This window comes from Botryllus schlosseri, chromosome 6 (genome assembly GCF_051294905.1).
Source record: "Botryllus schlosseri isolate E-star chromosome 6, Bs_hap1, whole genome shotgun sequence".
NCBI classification, from domain to species: domain Eukaryota; kingdom Metazoa; phylum Chordata; class Ascidiacea; order Stolidobranchia; family Styelidae; genus Botryllus; species Botryllus schlosseri.
The window spans coordinates 13,382,164-13,402,921 of NC_137241.1; the positions used below are offsets into that span (position 1 = coordinate 13,382,164).

The 20,758-nt window shown below is 42.3% G+C and overlaps 3 protein-coding genes across 3 annotated transcripts in view; 2 read left to right on the forward strand and 1 right to left on the reverse strand.

The window, feature by feature from the left end:
• Positions 1 to 11,431: 11,431 nt before the first annotated feature.
• Positions 11,432 to 19,117, reverse strand: LOC145440315 (uncharacterized). The gene is made up of 6 exons (XM_080317887.1): positions 18,960 to 19,117; positions 18,726 to 18,866; positions 14,635 to 14,784; positions 12,388 to 12,530; positions 11,776 to 11,926; positions 11,432 to 11,705 (listed from the first exon to the last, which is right to left on the reverse strand). The coding sequence occupies exons 1-6, from the start codon at positions 19,009 to 19,011 to the stop codon at positions 11,530 to 11,532; spliced, it is 813 nt and encodes a 270-aa protein (XP_080174013.1). The 5' UTR covers positions 19,012 to 19,117; the 3' UTR covers positions 11,432 to 11,529.
• The window catches only part of LOC145440319 (peptidyl-prolyl cis-trans isomerase-like 1), a 120,912-nt gene continuing 116,729 nt past the window's right edge, over positions 16,576 to 20,758 (forward strand). The window contains exon 1 of the mRNA XM_080317892.1: positions 16,576 to 16,585. The gene's annotated coding sequence lies outside the window, so the exon portion shown is untranslated. The remainder of the gene's footprint in view (positions 16,586 to 20,758) is intronic.
• The window catches only part of LOC145440296 (uncharacterized), a 118,178-nt gene continuing 113,995 nt past the window's right edge, over positions 16,576 to 20,758 (forward strand). Inside the window, exon 1 of the mRNA XM_080317861.1 lies at positions 16,576 to 16,586. The gene's annotated coding sequence lies outside the window, so the exon portion shown is untranslated. The remainder of the gene's footprint in view (positions 16,587 to 20,758) is intronic.

Sequence of the window (20,758 nt, forward strand, 5' to 3'; positions counted from 1 at the left end):
TCGGCATCAATTCTAATTATGCGTCAGATTGATATTGTAGTCTTTGATTCTTGAACTGCCGACTTAAATCACGACCCACTGTAATTCTAGGCGTTTGGTAGACACCCCTTACGCGAATTCAATATTAGGGCATATAGATAAAACCGTCAGCAATTATGAGTTTCCGGAATCGACAGTCGGTCGGACTCGAACCTGTGACCTCCCGACGACTAGGGAGGTAGAATAGAGTGGTAGGAAGACGGCTAGCCGGCTACCAAAACCGTCTCTTGAGACACCTAACTTGATTTGCATTTAGTAATTTACTACTTAAAAGCAGGAAACTTGGCGTATTCGAAGCATTCACTACTTTTGAGATCTGAGATACCGTGGACATAGAGGAGTCGATTTTAGAGACATAGAAAGAATTTGCAATCAGCACTAACAATAATGCCAAGCTCAGAAGCACTACAAATAGGACAGGAAGTAGTAGTGCGGAAAATTCGTGTTATTATGTCACAGATGCAAAACAGAACACTCAGGGATAGATGAGTTCGTCTGCGTAACGTCAATCAAATCTCCGACATTAATGAGTTCGATATATAAGTGGTTTGCTCCGATCGGAGTACAATATTGATATATATAGTTTTATCGTCTACATGCAATTTGTTGCACTACGAGCGACATTAAGAAAATATAAAATATAGTATTAATAAGCTAGTTTGGAAATATATTCACTCGACATCGCTGTCTCAAACTCTTGCAATAATGCCTAACTTCTGCATATACTAAATTTTTAATTTGTGAGCGACAAACTGTATAAACTTTACGCACTACTCTACAATTGGCGACGATTCGAACCAATGATTACCAGGTTTTATTGAATATCGCTACAAACCGCTATTATTTCCTTAGGATAAATATTCAAAATGTCAAACGCATATTTGTGAGTGACTAACTGGATAAAGTTTAATACACTACACGATTGGCTAAGATTCAAGCCAATGATAACCAGGTTTTAATGGATATCACGTCATTTCCTAAGGTTAAGTATGTAAAATGCAGTGGCGGCTCGTCCTATAGGGCAACTGGGGCATTGCCCCACCTAAAATTCCGTTCAATAACTATTCTTTACCATTTATAGACGCACACCAATCTATATATACCGAAATCACAGCGAAAATCGTATTCTTCTTGTCCTTTCGCTTGTTAATGCCCATTGCCCATATATAGCGAAGTCTCTGCGAAAATCGAATTCTCTTCTGTGTTTTCGCTTTGCAAATGCCTAGCCGGGGCGTGCCCCGGTAGCGCTCATAACAAGCTTTCACTGTCTATTCTCTCAAAGCTGCGCACAATAAAGAAACGGTGATTTACTCTCTCCTATTCATAAAATTACCGAGCAACCGGGGCACAATAGCTCTGTGCCCCTAAGGTGTGATGTAACAATCGTATCTATATCTAAACTCGGTTTCCGTCATATGCGTTTCGTCGACCTTTGCTGGTATAGGTTGATTTTGATGGTGTTCCACACCATGAAAACTCTTGAAACTTGGTATGTCATGTCGTGATGGTGGTATTTAACACTGCCCCAAGTTTCAGGGTTTCTACTTAAAGTTTAGGGTAGTAATTCCGTTTCCGAAGTTGAGTGTGTGCTGATCCGTCATGTATCGCAAACAGATGTTACTCAAAAGCCGGTATTGGTATCCATTGATTTTGACGATGTTCAATACTGAGATCGGTTATGACATTTGGCACGGTAAGTCTTAATGTTAGTATCGAACGCTGTACCAAGTTTTAAGTTTGTCACTGAACTGTGTTAGTGGTAATTTCGTTTCATAATTCGAGTGAGAGCTGACTCGTCATTTATCGCTAACAGATTATACGCAAAGCCGGTATTGGTCTCTATTGATTTTAACGATGCTCCTTACCTAGATCCGTCATAAGCTTTTGCACGGTATGCCTTGATTTTAGAATCGAACGCTGTGCCAAGTCTCAAGGTTGACACTCAACGATTCACTGGCGTAGCAGCATGTGCTGCCGCCCCTGGCTCTCTTGAAAATGCCGCCCCCCTAGGTAGACCGCATCAAATTTCGACATAGATTGATGTTCAAGTAATCAAGAAATAGCGAACGAATGTATTGTACAAATAGAAAATCAATGGCCGCCTCAAAGCAAAAGCAGCGATAATATCCTCAAATTCAAGTTTTTGAACGTATAGTCTCTTTCTATAGACAGAATGGATGGAGCTGATAGCCGATCATTATTCATGAATCATGATAGAACTAAATATATAAGACATAATCAGTTTGAGCTTTGAGAAGCTCCTCACACAGCTCGCAGTTGAAACACCAATGTTCAGATAAAGTTTCAGACACGAGCATAAATACGGTGTCGAATCAAGTAGCTTTGCATTAAACAACCACTGTAAAACACAAACGTTGTTGCACTACGATCAAACGTGGTTTCACTGCTCCGCACCAGCCTCTTAACCCTTTTAAAATCTCAAGTTGAACAACTTCATATGATTATAACTTAATTTGTGTTCGTCCTAGAGCAGTGGTTCGCAACTTTTTTTTAGACACGCCCCTCTTTAGGATAGTGGAAAATTCCGCGCCCTCGTATCGTCATATTACAAGATCCAACCGGGATGCTAGCAACCCTAACAGATTGTTTGATGTCATGGAAGGTTATGACTGTTGATGAGAGAATTCAAAAATAAGAAACTGGGTCTATATATAGAGAAACACGCGTGAATTGGAGGTAAATCGCGCATAGCGCGAAAAAAATTCATTTGACCAATTCTTCGCGCCTCTTCTTAAGATGCTTTCACGCCCCCCCAACGGGGGCGCGCCCCCAGGTTGAGAACCCCTGTCCTAGAGGCCTCATATTGGTTTGTACGAAAAGCTAGCAATCTTCTGCTTTATATGATCCCTAATTCGAGGTATAAGGCATGACAATTTTCGCAGCTAACTACAAAAAGTCCACCTCGTCGTCATAAGTGCTTCTAAAAGCGCTGGTGAATAAATTGTGACTTTCGCTTTGCAGCAGCGCGTGGGAATTCAAAAATTCAATATATCATTTAAGTGGTGAATGCCGGTAAACCTAGTTTCAGCTTCAAGTTTAAATCTGTCCTATGCTTGAAACATGCATCGTCTAAATTCTTCAACAACACTGAGGCCAGCATCTTCTGTTTGTTCGCCAGACATTCTCCTTTTTCTGCGAACTCTCCGAACAATCGGCCGTGACGGCTATTTCGGAGTAATTCCATCGCCATGTTAACATATTAATTCGTGTTTTCGGAATCAGCGCGACACTAGCTTTCGATTGAGACCTGTTTGATTAAATTTTAGCTGACGGGACGCCAGCTATAGGACTACCAAGCACTCTTCTTTTAGCCGGCTGTCTACACGCCGCGCGAGATAGTGTAATGGTGATGCGTCAGGCTTCTTGATCGGTAGGTTGTGGGCCCGATCCCCGGCCGGGTCAGACCGAAGACTCGAAAACTGGTATCCGCGGTTATCCCGCTAGACGCCCAGCAATCACGGAGGAGAAAAAAAACGGGGTGCAGACTAGATGACCTTACTATAAAGTCCTTATCGCATCTCCGTCTTCAAACCATCACGATGATGCAGGCATCTCTCTCACTGTGCAGCCTCATTTTGCCGCCCCCTTGGAGCCTGCCGCCCCTGGCGCAGAGCCAGAACCGCCAGGTGGCTGCTACGCCACTGCAACGATTAGGGCAGTAATTTCGTTATCAAGGTCGAGTATGGTAGAGATGTGCTCCGATCTGACACTTTAGCCTACAACGCATTGCGGATTTCACGCAAAAGCTGGCGTGTCTGCGGTAACGTTCACTGAGATGATGATATCATCCTCAGTTTGCATTTGCATTTGAATATTTACTTCGATATTATATTCTCCAATGTCAATTTCACCGTGAAATTGTGGCCTTCAAGCCATTTGCTTACAACCCCCTGCCAAGCGCGATAGCTATTTCGTTTTCGATGGCGGCTAACAGCTGATCCCTTGATCAGCATACTCCACAGTAAATTTTACGCAAAATTCGGTGTTGGTCTGTTCGCATTAATTTTGACAGTGTACCATACCGTAAAGGGCCATAAGGCCACTTCTCGATGATGATGAAGTTTACGGCTTTCATCCACGTATTTATTCGGTAATATATTTTCCAAAGGCGATTTCGCAGCAGACCTATAGGCAGTAATAAAGCCGTATGTGTCGTGTTACAGTCTCCAGTTTCAGGGCCAAAATCTCCAATGCTGTACCGAGACCGAATTTCCCAGGCTGCTGTTCTTAGTTCTTCAGAATGATGTTTTGGATTCAATATGACAGGCCCAATTTATGAGATAGCAATTGCGTATCTGTCCGAACTCGTTGACGTTTCCAATTAGGCTTACGCTATCTCTCGAGTTATAGTCATTTCCATTTCTGCAGATAATTAGTCAGGTCTAGTGCGAACATGAACCGTGTTGAATCTTTGTTCCGTCCGTACGCCGTTTACGCAGTTACCACACTTCAAGTCACAGCTCACCGGCGGACCTCTCGTGGCACATACGTTAAAATCACTGTTGCCGGGAAATTCATGTTACCGTACCATCATTAAGTTACTTGTTTACGTTGGAAAACGCCACTGTGACGTCATCTTGATAAAAAGTCGCTTGCAGCCCTTGCCCCACCATCCGATATTGTCACGAGCCGCCACTAGTAAAATGTCAAAAACTGTTTTTACGCCATCGGTAATCACAGATTTATTGACACCGAACTTTAGCCGCGGGGGGATTATGGTTTTGCAAGTTAACGTTCGTCTCGTTCGCGAACGTAAGCGTGTATTGTTGTTATTTTTGGAATACATGGTGTTTCGACTAAGTTGCTCATTTTACACCAGGCTGATATTCTTTATAGCGATGTATTGCAGAAATGCGATTCCGTGAAGAAATCCGATTTTGGAATCGCGCGCGTCTCACCAAATGAGTTTTTTTCTTTTAGTTCGTCCCGGTGCGTGTGAGAGATTCCAGTATATTTTGAGTGGCAACAACCTTTACCGGAGGTCAGGACCGTAACTGCCGCACCCCAAACCCCCCAATTGGGGGAGGGGCGAGCTCGAAGGGGGCCCAAAATTATTTCGTGATTTAGCATAAATTATAGAGTATTTTTTGTAAATTTATGCAACTTTTTCAAAAATTCTCGCGCTGCGCGCGATTTCAAGCTGCCAAATCTCTTCATTATTTGGTTCTCTTCTTCCAAGAAAAAACACGCAAGATTTATAGAAATAGGCATATCGGCGTTGGCCTTTACTATTCCACGACGCACCAAGACATATAACGATTTAAGACATATTACATGCGACTCCAAGAAGTGTGCCAGAACGATCGGCAGCGCGAAAACTTTGGCCGAAAAGGACTGCCCTCACGCTGTTCGAAAACTTCGTTATATATACAAAATACATATAGGTTTAATTGTCCATAGGCGCCTAAATGACTGGCGTCAAATGTTCCTGTCTTGGCAATCTGAACCTCAGAAGACAAATACCATCCCGCAGGGAAAAATTATATGCCAGTGAAGAAATACCAACTTGAAATCGTCTGCGTCTTTTAGTTTAGTTCGTTTGATCGGATTGCCAAAGCTCGGTTTATCACCGTATGGGGGCCCAAGACCAACGTTTTGGGGGGGCCTGACGAAGTGCTGTTACGGCCCTGCCGGAGGTAACAGACTAAATATATGCTGCTGAGGGGGATATATAGGCTACTCCTCGAATTGGAAAACTTTCAAAAATCGTATTATTTTTTGTTGATATTTGTTCTATTCGATGTCATCTTTCATTTACCCGAATGTTCCAATGATTGGATTCGCCTATGTATGAAAAATTTGACGTAATATTTTGGCGACGGACCGACTAATTGACGGACCCGCGGGCTCATGAACTTTCCGACCAAACGCACTACAGCCTTTCGGAGTAAATCGGTTTTGAGACCGTAAGTGCATGAGCCCCGTCCAGGTCCGGATTATTCAAATTTAGATTGGAATATTAGGCTTAATTCGACCGTGATGCGCGTTTATTATGCGATAATCGTACCCGTCCATCTACTCCAGGGGCGAGCGACATACGGCCCGCGGGCTGGATCTGGCCTGCCACGGGATTTTGAGCGGCCCGCAGAGAGTTTCTGCCCTGAAAGTGAAATTCTAATCTGGAAGTATTGAAAAATGTTATGCGTCACAGAACGAATCCAAGCTTGCCAACCTGAGAAAGATGGTCGTGGTCATGAAACTACTTGTTCTGTGCGGGTCTACATACATTTGCGAGGAGACATTTTCGACCATAAACATTAACAAGACAAGGCTGCGTTCCAATATTAATATAACTGATGTTCACGTTCAGTCTTTACTACGGGTTCTACCAGTGTTGGGATCAAGTCACTACCTTCGAGTCACGAGTCATTTCGAGTCATTGCTCATTTTGACTCGAGTCAAATCAAGTCAATCGATTTTCGAAGATGAATCGAGTCAAGTCAAGTCACTCGAATTTTGGAGGTGACTCGGGTCAAGTCGAGTCAAGTCAAGTCAAGTCACGAGTCAAGCCACGAGTCAAGTCACAATTCAAGTCAAGCTGCCTTTTCAAAGTATGAGGCATGCTTACGTCATTGCATTTGCTAGCTGTCTGAAGTACAGATTGAGTGGTTATTGGTTCTGGACCTATGAACGAATATAGAGTAAAATACAAACGCAAGAAGGCGCTTTATTGCTCACATATACGTAGAAATGCTCAACTACGTAAGTAATTGCATAGCCTTGGATTATAGTTACCAGCCAAAATAGAGAATAGAGAAACGAATTGATAAGATGCAATACATTACCCATTTACAAATTGATATGATACAATTCCAGCCTGCATGCGCCGATGGTTGAGGACAATATAAACTATATTGGGATTCAATTCCAATAAAACAAGAGGATTGGTTAAGTCGACAACTGAGAACAGATATAGACATTTTGTCATTAAATTACTTTACTATAGGGGAGATGTGGTACCGATGAGACACTGGGACCGAAAATACTTGAAAAATTCTCTGTGATAATCCCATGATTACAGTACGCGACTTTGTCTACAATGGCATGCTGGCAGAATCTTTCCTCACTTGCAAAAAAATTCGACCTGCGTGAGTTATGGGGTCTGTGACAAATGATTTACGTATTAGGGGGTGCAAAGTAAATTTGGGTCGACATATACATTTTTCTATATCACCTTCCAGACTAACAAACCCGCAATATTTTTTGATGTGAATTATAGGGTTTGTATCAGGGTATAAATGGCACATATTTTTTGAATCAATACCATCCTCGAGTGGACTATTTTCAATTCAATTACAATATTTATAGGCTGAGGGACCGATGGTACCATAGCCAAATCAAGCAAAATAGTTGGACAAACTAACCACTCAACAACAGAAATACGCCAACATATATAGAGACTGTAAATCATAGTTACCTGTGGTGTTTTATCGCTATTACGAGGTATTTGAAAGTCAAAATGTCGAATTCCCGGTAATATGTATGTGGCATTAATTTTGTAAGTTTCGGCGGAAATCAAAACGTGATTTTATCCCAACATTTGAGTTGATATAATCAATTTTATTCTTGTAGGTGGCGACGAAACATTCTTCATTGGCATGCTGTAGCCTAGATTATATTGTACACAACAAAACAAGTTGAAAAATTTGAGTTTTGAGCGTATGTCTCATAGGTCCCGTGGTCGTTTGCCATCGGACCGCCCGGGTGGGGACCGATGATGCGTTCGAGCAATAAATTTTAAACGTTTATAAATATTTTTTGAAAAGTAGGATATCCATGTAAATGTCCGCGATAGTTAGAGCTTGTATCAAAGTGTTGAGACAGCAAAATATCCGCTATTCTCGGCTGAAGATTTGAGGGCCGAGATCATTTTGCAATTTTTGATCCATCAGTACCACATCTCCCCTACTAGTTTACGACAACGTAAGCTGTAAGCTTCGATCAATTCGTTCGCGATCAATTTATTTGTGAGAGAACAATGGAGGCTCAGTAAAACGCAAGATCATTGAATGATTGGTCGCACTCATGGGTTACACCAGCGTCTCGCGTACAATCCGAACATATGCAAGATACAATGACTCGAGTCATCCCATCACTGGTTTCTACCCAGCAAACATTTGATGGTCCACATATAGCCCATGGACGTATCATCAAAAGTCCCAAAACTGTCCCCCAGACTGTTCACTTGGACTGGAGGTGTCGAGTCCCCTTGACGATCACTGACTTGTCAGTGACTGTCCGGTAAATCGTTCCCGGGCCAGTGGAGGGAGAAAGTTGGGACAAACCAAACCAACAAAGCGACCTAGTCTGACACTGGCAAGACATATCTGGGCAGTGAGCCCCCTGCCTCAACTACCCCTACCATCACCAGGATCGAGACACACCAACTTACACGATTGATTTTCAGTTTCCGAAACCTATATTAACATCAAAACAACAAGAAAACAGCAGGAAGCTAACTGTAACACCACACAGTCATTGACAATATCATCAATCCAGTCAAAATTAATCAATCAAAATGAAGAAAGTTTGTACACATTGTCAGAAATACGAAGAAATAGCACAAAATGGGCAAGCGTCCTAGATTTAAAAATGAGGCAGGTCCAAACAGCTGGAACACTCCATCAAATTAACGAGAACAAAAACTAAAGATGCCCTAGTGCATGCGGCTTGCTGAGGTTATCATATCAATTCGTAAGCTCTAATAATGAAGAGGCAATACGAAATAGTGATACAATGAAAACTGCAGTAAATTGAAAAGCACAGCAATGAACCAAAACGACAACCGTCAATCAAGTCAAAATCAATCAATTAAGTTGAATTCAAGTTGAAAAAGTATGTACAGTAGATGATGAAAACAACATGCACCGCTCACACTACCAGATGAGAAATAACTTAGTTTCACAGAAAAATTGGCAAGCTTTGAAAATGATGAGGTAATATGAAATGATGATGATACAATGAAAATATAGTGCAAAGTCAGTGTGTTGTTCTGGTCACTTGATGATTGCAACATTTTGTCTCTAAATTGGACACAGCGGTGTAAGTAGCAAATCACGTCATAGATTTTGCCTACTCGCACTACTTACTTTTATTTACTATTTACACTTCCACTACTGGAGTTTTCAAAGCAAATCTAACACTACTTATTTCAGTTGAATATTTTCCATATCTTCCTCTTCTACTTCAACTTGCAGTAGTTTGACACGACTTCGAAATCTTCCCTTTTGTAACTAAAATTTTCATGATGTTACTATGATACTCATGGAGAAACGATGACGTACCAGAAGTTAGGTTTCCCACCCTATGGGGGGCCCGAGACCAACGTTTTGGGGGGGGCTGACGAAGTGCTGTTACGGCCCTGGTTATAAGTAATCATCGAGGTAAGAGCCGCGGCGCACAGCAGATTCCAAAACGCTTCTCGCCGCCGACAGTAATTCAAAGTTCGAACTTCCCAGACGGAATTTTGAATCACGTGACTGTGTGCACTGGGCCATTGCGCATGCAGGAGAAAAACGCTAATGATCTCATCCACGAAGGCCGCGACGCGACGATTGTTCACAATGTTCAGTGATGTTCAGCGCAGGAACACCTTATACGGCGGTACAAAAATTGCGAAGTTTACTACATGGTCGAAATAAAAGTCCGTAAGAGAGAATATACCATCAACTCCTCAATACCAGCATATAATCCCGATCAAGTCATTACGAAATACAGATTCACTGTGCGCAAACGCCAATTTTTCTGCCGACCCATTGAGCGCATTCGAGCGAAAATCGCTTTTAAACGTATCTGACGACGGGACGCACGCGAAAAGTTCGTCACATATCTTTTGGAATTGCGAATGTTCACCGCAGGCACAGAAATCGTAACGCTTAAAAGCTTGAAATGAATGCCCGACAGGGAATGCCAGTATGCCAGCCCATGCCAGCATGCATAGTCCGGTTACGTCACGCGTCGCCAAAGAATCACGTCAAGAGACGATTTCCTTTCAAACAATATTCTTGAAATATGTGGAATTTGTGCATATCAGCGTCAGAGTTAAGGGATTGAATTTTTAGCTGGAACAAAATGGAACTATATCCTCACATTGTCCGAATATGATATCCGTTGGAATTTTGGTTCGCACTTTCAGTGGACTCTCCCGAATGTTGGTGTGAAAATGTACCATTTTCTTTCGAACTGTACTCGTGAAATATTTTGAAATGATGAAATATGGGCACTTATCAAAATAGGAACTTGAGAGGTTGACTTTTTAGCTGAAACAACATGGAAATATCCGCACACTGTCAGATTGTGATATCCATTGGAAATTTGATTTGGAATTTCAGTGGACTCTCCAAAATGTTTGTCTGTAGGTATGTTCTTGTATATCCGAACCGGACATTTTCAAACCTGGATAGCCTAGTATATGCCCCCGTCTGTCCAAGCGGACACTCGGACACTCGGACACGGCTCGGACCCAGCTCGGATAGCCCACGGCGATTAGGTGTTTGATGAGTACACTCGACATGTAGCCAGAGTTCAAAAAAGTTATCGTTGACAACTTTGATCGACCACAGATTTCTGATTGACCTCAACACCTATTGAAGTACACTTTAATAAATTCATTTATTACTGTTATTGGTCTCTAATGCTTCAAACTTAAAGTTTGCATTTAATACGATTTATTGCGTGTATAGGTGGATAAATATGCGAATAATTTATCAATTCTGTAATCCGGCCCGCCATGAGCCTACTTAATTTTCCCAAATCAGGCCCGCCGACCGGGGAAGTTTCCCGCCCCTGATCAATTCGATACACACTAAGGTCTGTGGCATAACTGAAAGTGGTTGAATTATGGTCTGCCCAAATTTTTGGAAAATTGGGAAATACAGATTCCATTACCGGTACTGAGTGACTAAATTTTAAAAACTTTGCCTGTATCGGATTCACTTATTGAAGGTAAAATTCACCACTTCGTTTGCAATCTAACTCTGGTCCATGTCCTTTATCGTGCCGGTTGCTCTTGAGAAGAGACCCGCAAAATGTTCTTTGAGTAAATCAACGTTAATATGAACGTACCTAAAAACTGATTTCTTGGTAGATAAACCTTCAAACAAGATTTCGCGGCGTCCTGGTAGATGTTCGGCGTTGCAAAGCGTTCGAATCTTGGTTGGGGATTATAAGACTTCTATCTCCTGTCGAGTTCTGGTAAGTGGCGATTTCGATATTTCGCCTTATCTCCTAGAGTCCAGATATTTTCTCTACGACAAGATATGTGACGCGAGCGCCACCCATGACTTCGTAGCCGAGACTGCAATTGGCGATTTCTGCTATTTCTCCTGGAATTCATAAAACCCAGACAAACAAACAGAAGAAAAGACGCAAATTTCTGTTGATCTTGTTACTATATTTCTGTATGTAATTAGTACCATCACCAATCAACAATGCTCCACACCATGACGGCCTGGTATCCCCGCAAATCGTTTAAACACAATTTCCCTGAAGTTCGTAGTACAAAGACTGCCACTCGCTGTAGTCATACACATTGAGGCCGTCGTCAATATGCACTGGGTCAGATGGAGACCATACACCGCCCCATCGTAAGTTTCCATTATTTTGTACTTTTTGGATGAAGCACTCCGCATTACTGTTGTAGCCGGCTGCAACGAATTTAGACATCCAATCTCGGTTAGTATGCCAAAAACAGAGAGTAAATGTATGTTGTCTCACCGTAAAGACAATCGCCATTGCACCAGCCGCCCGGAGTATCCAAATTGAAGTCAATTGCGTGGCCGACGAGATGATTTGATGTCGTTGATGGTGGTACCACGGTACCGCCTAGATTTTGTCCTTCTTCCCTGAATGCGTGTGTGACGTACACCTAAAATATATTCTATACCTAGGATTTTCTGAAGCGGTCGACTCAAACGCTGTGCCAGAAAGGTGACTTGACTGCCATATCACATGGACTTGACACATGAGCCTATACGGAGCATTGTCCTGTATACTATCTTTCGGCTTATACAATCTCTCATTTCACATCTATCCGAAGGCCAATAATAATTATCCTATTGTAACATTTGACGCTGAAGAGCTCAGGTGGTTTTAAAGATGTTCTCCTGTGGCACCAGCTAGCATACATTGGCATTTGATTGTGCATTCCGTATCAAACTGGTGCTGTTTGACATTCGGCTTCGTCTGTCGATGTCTTCAAGGTAATAGGTTCGGCAAGACACCTCCCACTGTCTTCCTGGCGATTGATAGGTGTTAGCTTGGATGGTACTAATAGTCAAATTTGCGCACATAGGCGTCAATCTCACATGTACAACAGTCGATACTTACTGTTACACCGCAGAGAGTAGCGTAAGATTGCAATGTGTCCATTTCATCAACGAATCCGCTATGTACCTTCACCGTCAAGTAGTTGTACCCAATGATGCGTGAACTCGAGTATGTTACAAGATCGCAACTTCCTCCTCCGCCACCTAATTTGTCGTAACACAAAGCATCCATGATAAATGAGAAGGATCCAAGCACTTCCTTCCGAATTCTTAGCAGTTGGAAGATGCATTGCAATACATTGTTTCACATATGGGCATAGTCGACCATCACATCGCAATGTATACAAGTGTTATATAATATCGTTCTCTTGTATAATTATATGTTTAGATATGCCTATAGGCTAGCCTTACGTAAATCTATTGAGACAGCAATTTCACATCAATGAGATTATTTTTCGCTGTTCCTAGTTTCCTAGAAGAAACATGAACGAGAAAATGATAGTGATCAGATCAGTGATTTACTGAGAATATGATTACCTCAATGGAATATACTCGTACCAATCCATCAATAGTACTAAGACCAGTGATTCTTAACCAGTGTTCCCGGGAACACTAGGGGCTGCCTAAGCCAGTATCAGGGGTTCGCTGGAGGTCAAGACACACACTGAACTCATACATATGATTTGTGATGATACGTCTTGACCATCATTAATTGCAGATAATTACGCACAATCAGTAGTCGAATTGTGACTTCTGTGGTGGTATACGCCATATGCACTGGCGTATACGGCGTGGGGTTTGAAATCGAAACTCAGTCCTTCCGAAATGCTTATATTGGCGCTAGATATTCAATTGTAATTCTAAAAAACCTATATATTACAATGCTAATTAGCGGTGATGTCACAATTGAAGATTCGTGACGTCATCGTGGCGCAGAATCGAAGGGAATGTTGGGGTTCGAAATGGAAACTGGTCTTTCTGAAATGTCAATTCTATGTCCGATATTCAAAAACCAATTTGAAATTTAGCCACGCTGTTGCGTTTCGATACTTCCCAAGGTGAAGCGTCGCATTTCTGAACTGGTATTTGAAAGGAACAGCTGAAGTCACAAGGATTTGTAATAAATATTCATCTTAATGTTTTCGTTATGTGTGAAAATTTTATGGTAATGGTCTTTTTTAACGCTCTATTGATGCACGGTATATTTTGTCCAAGTAACACCTCCAATTCAGCAAAAACTTCCTCACGCTTGATTTCAGTGGGTGGCACAGAAAAATCAAGACCAAGAGATAGTACCAACTTTTCAGTGTCACTCAGATCGTAGTCCGATAAGTTGGTAACAACCTTACTACCACTTACAGTTTATTTTGTAGACCATTAATGAATAGTAATGTATTAGATCTGCAATTAGATGCGTATTGTGTTGGATTTTTTTTCTAAGGCTCAACGAAAATTTGGAGTTTCGTAAAGGCTTGCAGATTAGCATAAAACTTTCCCAGGCTAATAAAGGTCAAGATTCACTAACTAAAACGCTTAGTAACTGCGCGCAGTAAAGGTGAGCAGAACCGTGACAGCACTTCGTCAGCCCCCACCTCCCCCAAACGTTGGTCCTGTGCCGCCCATAGGGTGACAACCAAGCTTATGAAGGGCTTCTGCTAATTGAAAAGATATTGAAATCGCCCAAACGTACTAAGCTAAAAGACGCACACGATTTCAAGTTTGTATTTCTTCACAGGCGATTAAATTTTCCTTGCGAGCAGTCATTTATCTTGTGGAATTCCGGTTGCCAGGACAGGAACGTTCGGCGCCAGCTATTTAGGCGCCTATGGGCAATTAAACATATAGTCCTATATGTATATATATCGAAGTTTTTTGGTCAGCATAAGGGCATTCCTTTTCGGCCCAGGTTTTCTCGCCGCCGATCGTTCTGGCACACTTCTAGGAATCGCACGTTACATGGCCTAAACCTGTATATGTCGTGGTGCGTCGTGGCGCAGTAATGGCCGACGCCGAAATGCCCATTTGTATAAATCATGCGTATTTTTCTTTTTTAGCGGTAAATACCCATTAATCCAGATATTTAGCAACATCAAATCGCGCGTATCGCTAATTTTTTTAAGTTGCATGAATTTTCAAAAAGCTCTGTAATTTATGCTAATTAGTACCGAAATAATTTTGGGCCCCCTTCGATCTCGTCCCCCCCAATTGGGGGTTTGGGTGCAGCAGTTACGGTCCTGAAGGTGAGCCTGTATGCAACTGCGAATGTGCGAATTGGTATGGTACCGGAATATCACTATTTTTATCTCGCCTGCGGAGTTGCTTGAACAACATTGCCTTCCGGATGGACCGCCGCAAAGTCGTGACTGATAGCTTCCGCTGCAATAATTCGTGTTGTCCTTGCACTCTCCCCCGTTGTTCTCGCACGAGCTATCGTCATAGGATGCTTCCAGCGCCGCGCCTATATGGGTGGATGTGTCACACCGTAAACGTTAAGTAACGAAGAACTGTCTAGCGAAAAAATATGCAGTTTGCTGGCTTAAACACATCGCCAGCGGCGTAGCCAGAAACGAATGCCCTCTCTTAATGCTCAAATTGGACATTAGGACGCCATCAGTTTCCACTACATGGCAATGGCTATTCGTGACTTCATTTCGTCATTGAAAAACGTTCGCCCACCGAACAGCCCAACAGCCACCTTCACATTTCTTCCATGTTATCATTTACGTCACAATAGCATCGGTTGAAAGCCGTGCTCTCGCGTCTTGATCCAAGATGGTCTTCCGCACGAGGCTTCGTCGGTAGGAATTAGAGGGACTATCACATTCATTTGTGTCAGGTACAAAAATATCGTGTAAGCCAAGAGTCGGCAACCTACGGCCCGCGGGCCGGATCCGGCCCGCCAAGCGAAATCGTCCGGCCCGCGACATGATAATTAGTTATCAAGAGAATGCGGCCCGCCGTTTCCTGTTGAGTTCCAAACTGCAGTGTTGGCACTGTTTGGAAATAGTGTGGTATTTATACTATATCAAAACACCATAATAGTCCATGGTTACGCCATAAAACTGTCTCGAATGCGGTAGATTATATAGTATCTCGTACCAAGTAATTACGAGATTGTCTGCTGAGTAAACTCGTAGACTAAACCAGTTCTCTTCATTCGGATGTATCGTACACCCGAAAGAGCGACGTAATTTTTAAAGGGCGTACCGCTATACGATACACCGAATGACATTAGACCAGGGGTCACCAACACGATGCCAGGTGTGTTTTTGCGGCCCGCGACCTGGTTTCAGATTTCGGAAAATATATATCAATATTGTATTGCTAAATGCTTGAAATACTATTTTTAAAAATCTTGATCGTTTCCGCAAAGATTTATTCCCTCGCTTTCAATATCACCATTTTTCGCTAAAAATGACTTTGACATTACATATAGTGTGCTCGCAAAAGACGACAGGCCGATGAAACTGAATCCACCTCACCCACCATGCCCTTACTAGCAATTAGATAGCAATGGTCAACACAATGCAGTGGTTATCAACCGGGGGTCCGCGAAGCACTTTCAGGGGGTCCGAAAAACCTCTAAACCTCTAAATAACATGATGTATATTCTGTAGTATGTCCCGCACTCGATATGGTAATGCTTTTGCTGCGACTGGATGCTGATAGGTCGTTGATTTGCTGGTGTCAAGACCACTTGGAGATGCTCTGGCAGTCGCGAGCGTAAGGTAGATCCATTATATCGGTGATTCCCAACCTTTTTGTCTTCACAGAACCCTTTTGAACCATCACGCACCCCCGCGGGCCCCCCAGTTCAAGTTCAAATTTAGCTCAATTGTCGTGCCACCGTCTTATGCAAATATTAACTTTAACAGAATATACATCATGCTATGATAAATACCGTCAAGATAGCGTAAAGGTGAAGCGTGCGGCTTCTTGATCGATAGGTCGTGGGTTCAATTCCTGGCCGGGTCAGATCAAAGACCTGATTAGTAACGCTGGTATCCATGTATTCCCCGCTTGACGCTCATGCATTACTGGGATAGCATAGAGAGGTGATGCAAGACTTGGAAATTCACCTTCCTTATCCAGCGGCATATGCACATCCACGCACTGATGGAATGCGCATATGCAGTATGCACAGATCGCGTGTATGTAGGCCTATATCATGAGTGGGTGTATATGTCGCAAAAAAATCAACGACAAAAATGGACTACGTCCTTTCCTTTCAATACATATAATTCATAGTGTTGTATTAAGGTAAAGCAGCGATTCTTTTTAACAATATTTTTACCACACGTGTAGACAACAACACGTTACATTGATATAATGCCTTTTCACCTTAGCTAATAGCTCATCACATGCCAAATATTAGGTGTTGACATTAAAATCGTGCGGCCCGCGGCGTCTATCAAGTTAGGAAAGTGACCCTAGACTATTTTAAGTTGGCGACCCCCCTAAAGTGAGAGTAAATTATAGTAAAAATGAAAATTCCGGCCCGCCAAAGAGTTGTACAATCGATGTCTGGCGCGTGACTAGCAAAAGATTGCCGACCCCTGGTGTAAGCTATACTTCGATATATTTTGGTTGATGGCTGGTAATTTATTCATCCTCCACCATTCTCTTCGAAACCAGTGCCACAAATCGTAAACTGAAAAATTACCGAGATGCTACACGAGGTAGCATTTTGTATGTTCAGCTATAGTTTGGATTGTGAGTTAGACTGGACAAAATCAAGTACTTCAGTGATTCGATTCGGCCTCGAGTCGAGTCAGGTATTCGAGTATCGTGCATAAAGGCGGCATAACAGTATGACAGGAAAGCAGTGACGTGCGGTGAGGTACATGGTTGGTGAGGCACGGACCCCCCGCACACACACACACACGCACGCAAAGTAGCCTACCTGATAAAGAGATCCAAAATGTAAATAACAACGGCAGCGGGTATAGAGAGCATTTTCTTTGCACACTGATAGCCGTTGCAATTCCACATTATACAATACATGTAGGACTGGTCGCTATTGTGCTAAATGGGCAAGTTTAGACGGATAATAATTACTATCTCTTCAAGTACCGGTATAGATTATTCGAAGCATAAAGCAACGACAATGCAGCCTATGCAAGTAGCTATCACATACCACAATTTAACGGAAAATAAATAACAGCTACATAAGTAAGGGAATGTATTTGCTCCGCATTACGTATTGGCCGTCGCTACTATATAATTCCTACAAGACAGTCAAGAGTCAAGACTGTTGTATTCCAAAATCGATAGCCCGTTTCACTGTGCTGCGATTGTCCAATTGTTAGCGAATAGTGCACGAGGCAAATTCGTTTGTGCCTCACCTGGCTATTGTTTCTCTGCGATGACATGGTTTGTAATAAAGCCGAATGTCACCTTCCTTGGCGATTTTGAGGGGGTTCTGGTGGTCTGACACTGGTAATATTTGGATTTTCGGAATCAGTGTGACGATAGCATTTGATTGATACCAGTTGTTATGAGTTCCGAGCTATTTATGATGAATTGCATTGTCGCAGGTGAGGCACGACCCGCCCGTGCCTCACCTGTGCCGCAACTCTCCTTTCGCGCTGTATTTTTGAATAATAATTATGAAAATTGCTGATGTTGTGTGAAAAAATGTTCAAATTTAGTTATTTATGAACATCGATGTAAAATATCAATAATCATCGACTCATGGAGGGTTTTCACAATTTTCACTTATTCGCCCTGACGATAGGTGAGGCACTGCCTCACCTGCCTCATTGGACCGCACGTCACTGCAGGAAATATCGATTACATAACTCGTATGCGAACAAAATAAATTATTTTTCACTACTCAACTCGTAAAAATGAAGACTCGATTCAAATTCGAGTACTCAATCATTCTGCGCAGTCATATTTCTGAGTTTTGAAAACATTCAATCATTTCGAACAGTGGTTCCCCACGTGGCCGATATCGCCCGCCAATGCGGGGCGAAAGCGTACGAAGAAGGCGATAGGTGCGCGAAAATGTTAGAACGTTCAGTCAGATATATTTAATTAACTAGTGACCGGATACCGGAACAATATAAACATGAAAAATGGATTTGTCTGGTACTGACGAGAAATTTGACGAAAAGAGGTCAACTCGCCGCAAACTATCGTCAGATACTGGTATTTTCTGGGATCGCAGCGAAAGTTGACCTTTCTTTACCAGCGGTCACAGTTGACTGCACAAATTTCCTGTTTATATATCTTCTTTCATAAATCCGAAAATATGGGTGTCGATATATAGCCTAGATGTCGAGCTGGATAAGGGGCGATGGCAACTACTGATTTAGAACAAACATCAAAATTTATGATCAGATAAAATTATACACAACATATTTCAATATCAATAAGCTGTAATCCGTTCCTTACATGTAGCATCACAGTTTTGGCAGCACCTGTTGTTGCTATCCCCAGAACAAAGACCAGTTTCATACCCAGCAGTACACTTGTAATATCTCCAGTCCAAGCAAGTACCGCCGATGTTGGTACAGGCCGAATCACCCAGCGCGGCTGAAGCAAAGCATGATTAACTCTTGTGTACTTTATTCCAGGGATATCCCTGACTTTATTCGCATACGGGTGAACAAAAACAGCCAAACTTACCGATAGCCGGTTGAGTCACTGCCGCTAGAACGAGAATGGCCCAGAAAAACATAATTTTCCTACTGGATGCTTCTTGGTTAAATGTCGTGAAGACCAATTACGGCAGCTACTTATCATGATGTTCGACAGCAGGTGTTCCTTTTCTGCAGCGAACCGCAATATGGCATTGTCGATAATGCCAATACGGTATGCAGATAAGGAGTAGCTTGTGATGTTTTAATTGCTCACACAATTCCATAAGAAGATACAACATCTGCTCTAGTATCGATAGAACAGTGAGATGGCTGTTGGTTAGTTACAGCCCGCTGTTAAAACACAAAGTTATGTAAGCTGAAAATTGACCCTAAATGAAATTTTTCCAAGTGTAATATCAAAATAATATGGGGTTGTGTACAAGGTAAGGGGTGGGGGTGTATTTTTCCTAATATTCCTAATAATTGAGTTCGTCGTCTTCACTTACGTTACATTTAATTCATTCTATTCTTAGACTTCTTGAATTGCAAAAGCCTATAATGCCTACAAAGTAAATTATGCGAGTGTTCGTTCAATACTATGGTGATGGTTGTAAAATTAGGCTCGAGGTATACCATCGGTTCTTATCTTCATAAGTACCCCACAAAATTCGGCAACGATTGAGAACCTCTGGCAAGTCATCCACTTTGTCAAACGACATCACAAACCAGCCGAATTCGTTGGCGTAGGCCAGGGGCGAAAGAGGTAAATCACAAAAAAAAACTGGAATTTGGATAGGAGTTCTGGGTAGCTCTTAATAGACGTGACTATCCATAAGCCCTAGAAATTCCTGTACAAAACACCGCGACTAATTTGGCCTCGAAGGGATTTCATGCACTAGTTGACATCAAAACAAGGAAAAGGAGTTGTCTTCATGATGATGGGTTATAATTTTCGATAGAATAATGTAGAACTCACCAGTTTGTTGCACCGCACGCACGCGGAGAGTCGCCAATCATGCTTACCCAAAAGTAATTTGAAGTAGGTTATCGGATCTTGTCGATGTCATTATGACTCCAGGCGTGCACGCAGCCTAGCTCGGTCCAATACTGATATGTCTGGGTGATATATATGCGATGCGTATATCTGTACATGTTCACAATTCACAAAGTAAACTCTATCAAAGTTAGAAGATTGATTGGTACTGCTTCTCGCTCTTAGCAACCTCCTCATCACATCAACAGACAGTAGTCGCAGCGCGTCTTTCGTAATTCACAGAACAGCCATCCAATAAAATGTTGGAGAAGAGTAATACATAATCAGTAAGATTCGCATCTGACATTTCGGTTACCTTTATTCATTTACGTGTGATTTACATCTTACAAATTAACAATTAGCCCAGTGGTCGGCAAACCGTGGTCCGCGGACCGGTGTTACTGGCTCGTGAAAAGTTCGTATAATTTTGCACGAAACATGTGTGATATTGGCTGGCCCGACACCCTTTAGTGAAGTTATACCACAGATGTGGCTAACCCGTGGCCCACAAGAAATTCATTTAAGAAATGAGTTGTATTTTAAAATTACTAGTCTACGTAATTTATGGTGAGCTTCCATTCCTAGAAATTTTCATGTATTGTTTGCTTTCTTCATGTATTACGCTGTAGCCAAGGATGCTGTCGACGTAGATCAAGGACACTCAAAAATCTGAGTGGCCTGACCGTGAAATTCAGGATGCAAATGGTTAAATCAAGAGGTCATCAGCTAGCATTTTCGGCATCTAACTACAGACCAAACAGCGATAAAGCCGTGGGTCTGGGCGAAAGTGATGACATTTTAAAGTCCGACCA

What these genes read in the sequence shown, in the direction of transcription:
- LOC145440315 (XM_080317887.1), bottom strand. Translation starts at nt 19,011, where the DNA reads ATGTTTTTCTGGGCCATTCTCGTTCTAGCGGCAGTGACTCAACCGGCT. An exon ending in AGTGACTCAACCGGCTATCG is followed by an intron (nt 18,867 to 18,959) that starts GTAAGTTTGGCT and finishes GCTTTGCTTCAG; the next exon opens with CCGCGCTGGGTGATTCGGCC. An exon ending in TTGTTCAAGCAACTCCGCAG is followed by an intron (nt 12,531 to 14,634) that starts GCGAGATAAAAA and finishes ACGACAAATTAG; the next exon opens with GTGGCGGAGGAGGAAGTTGC.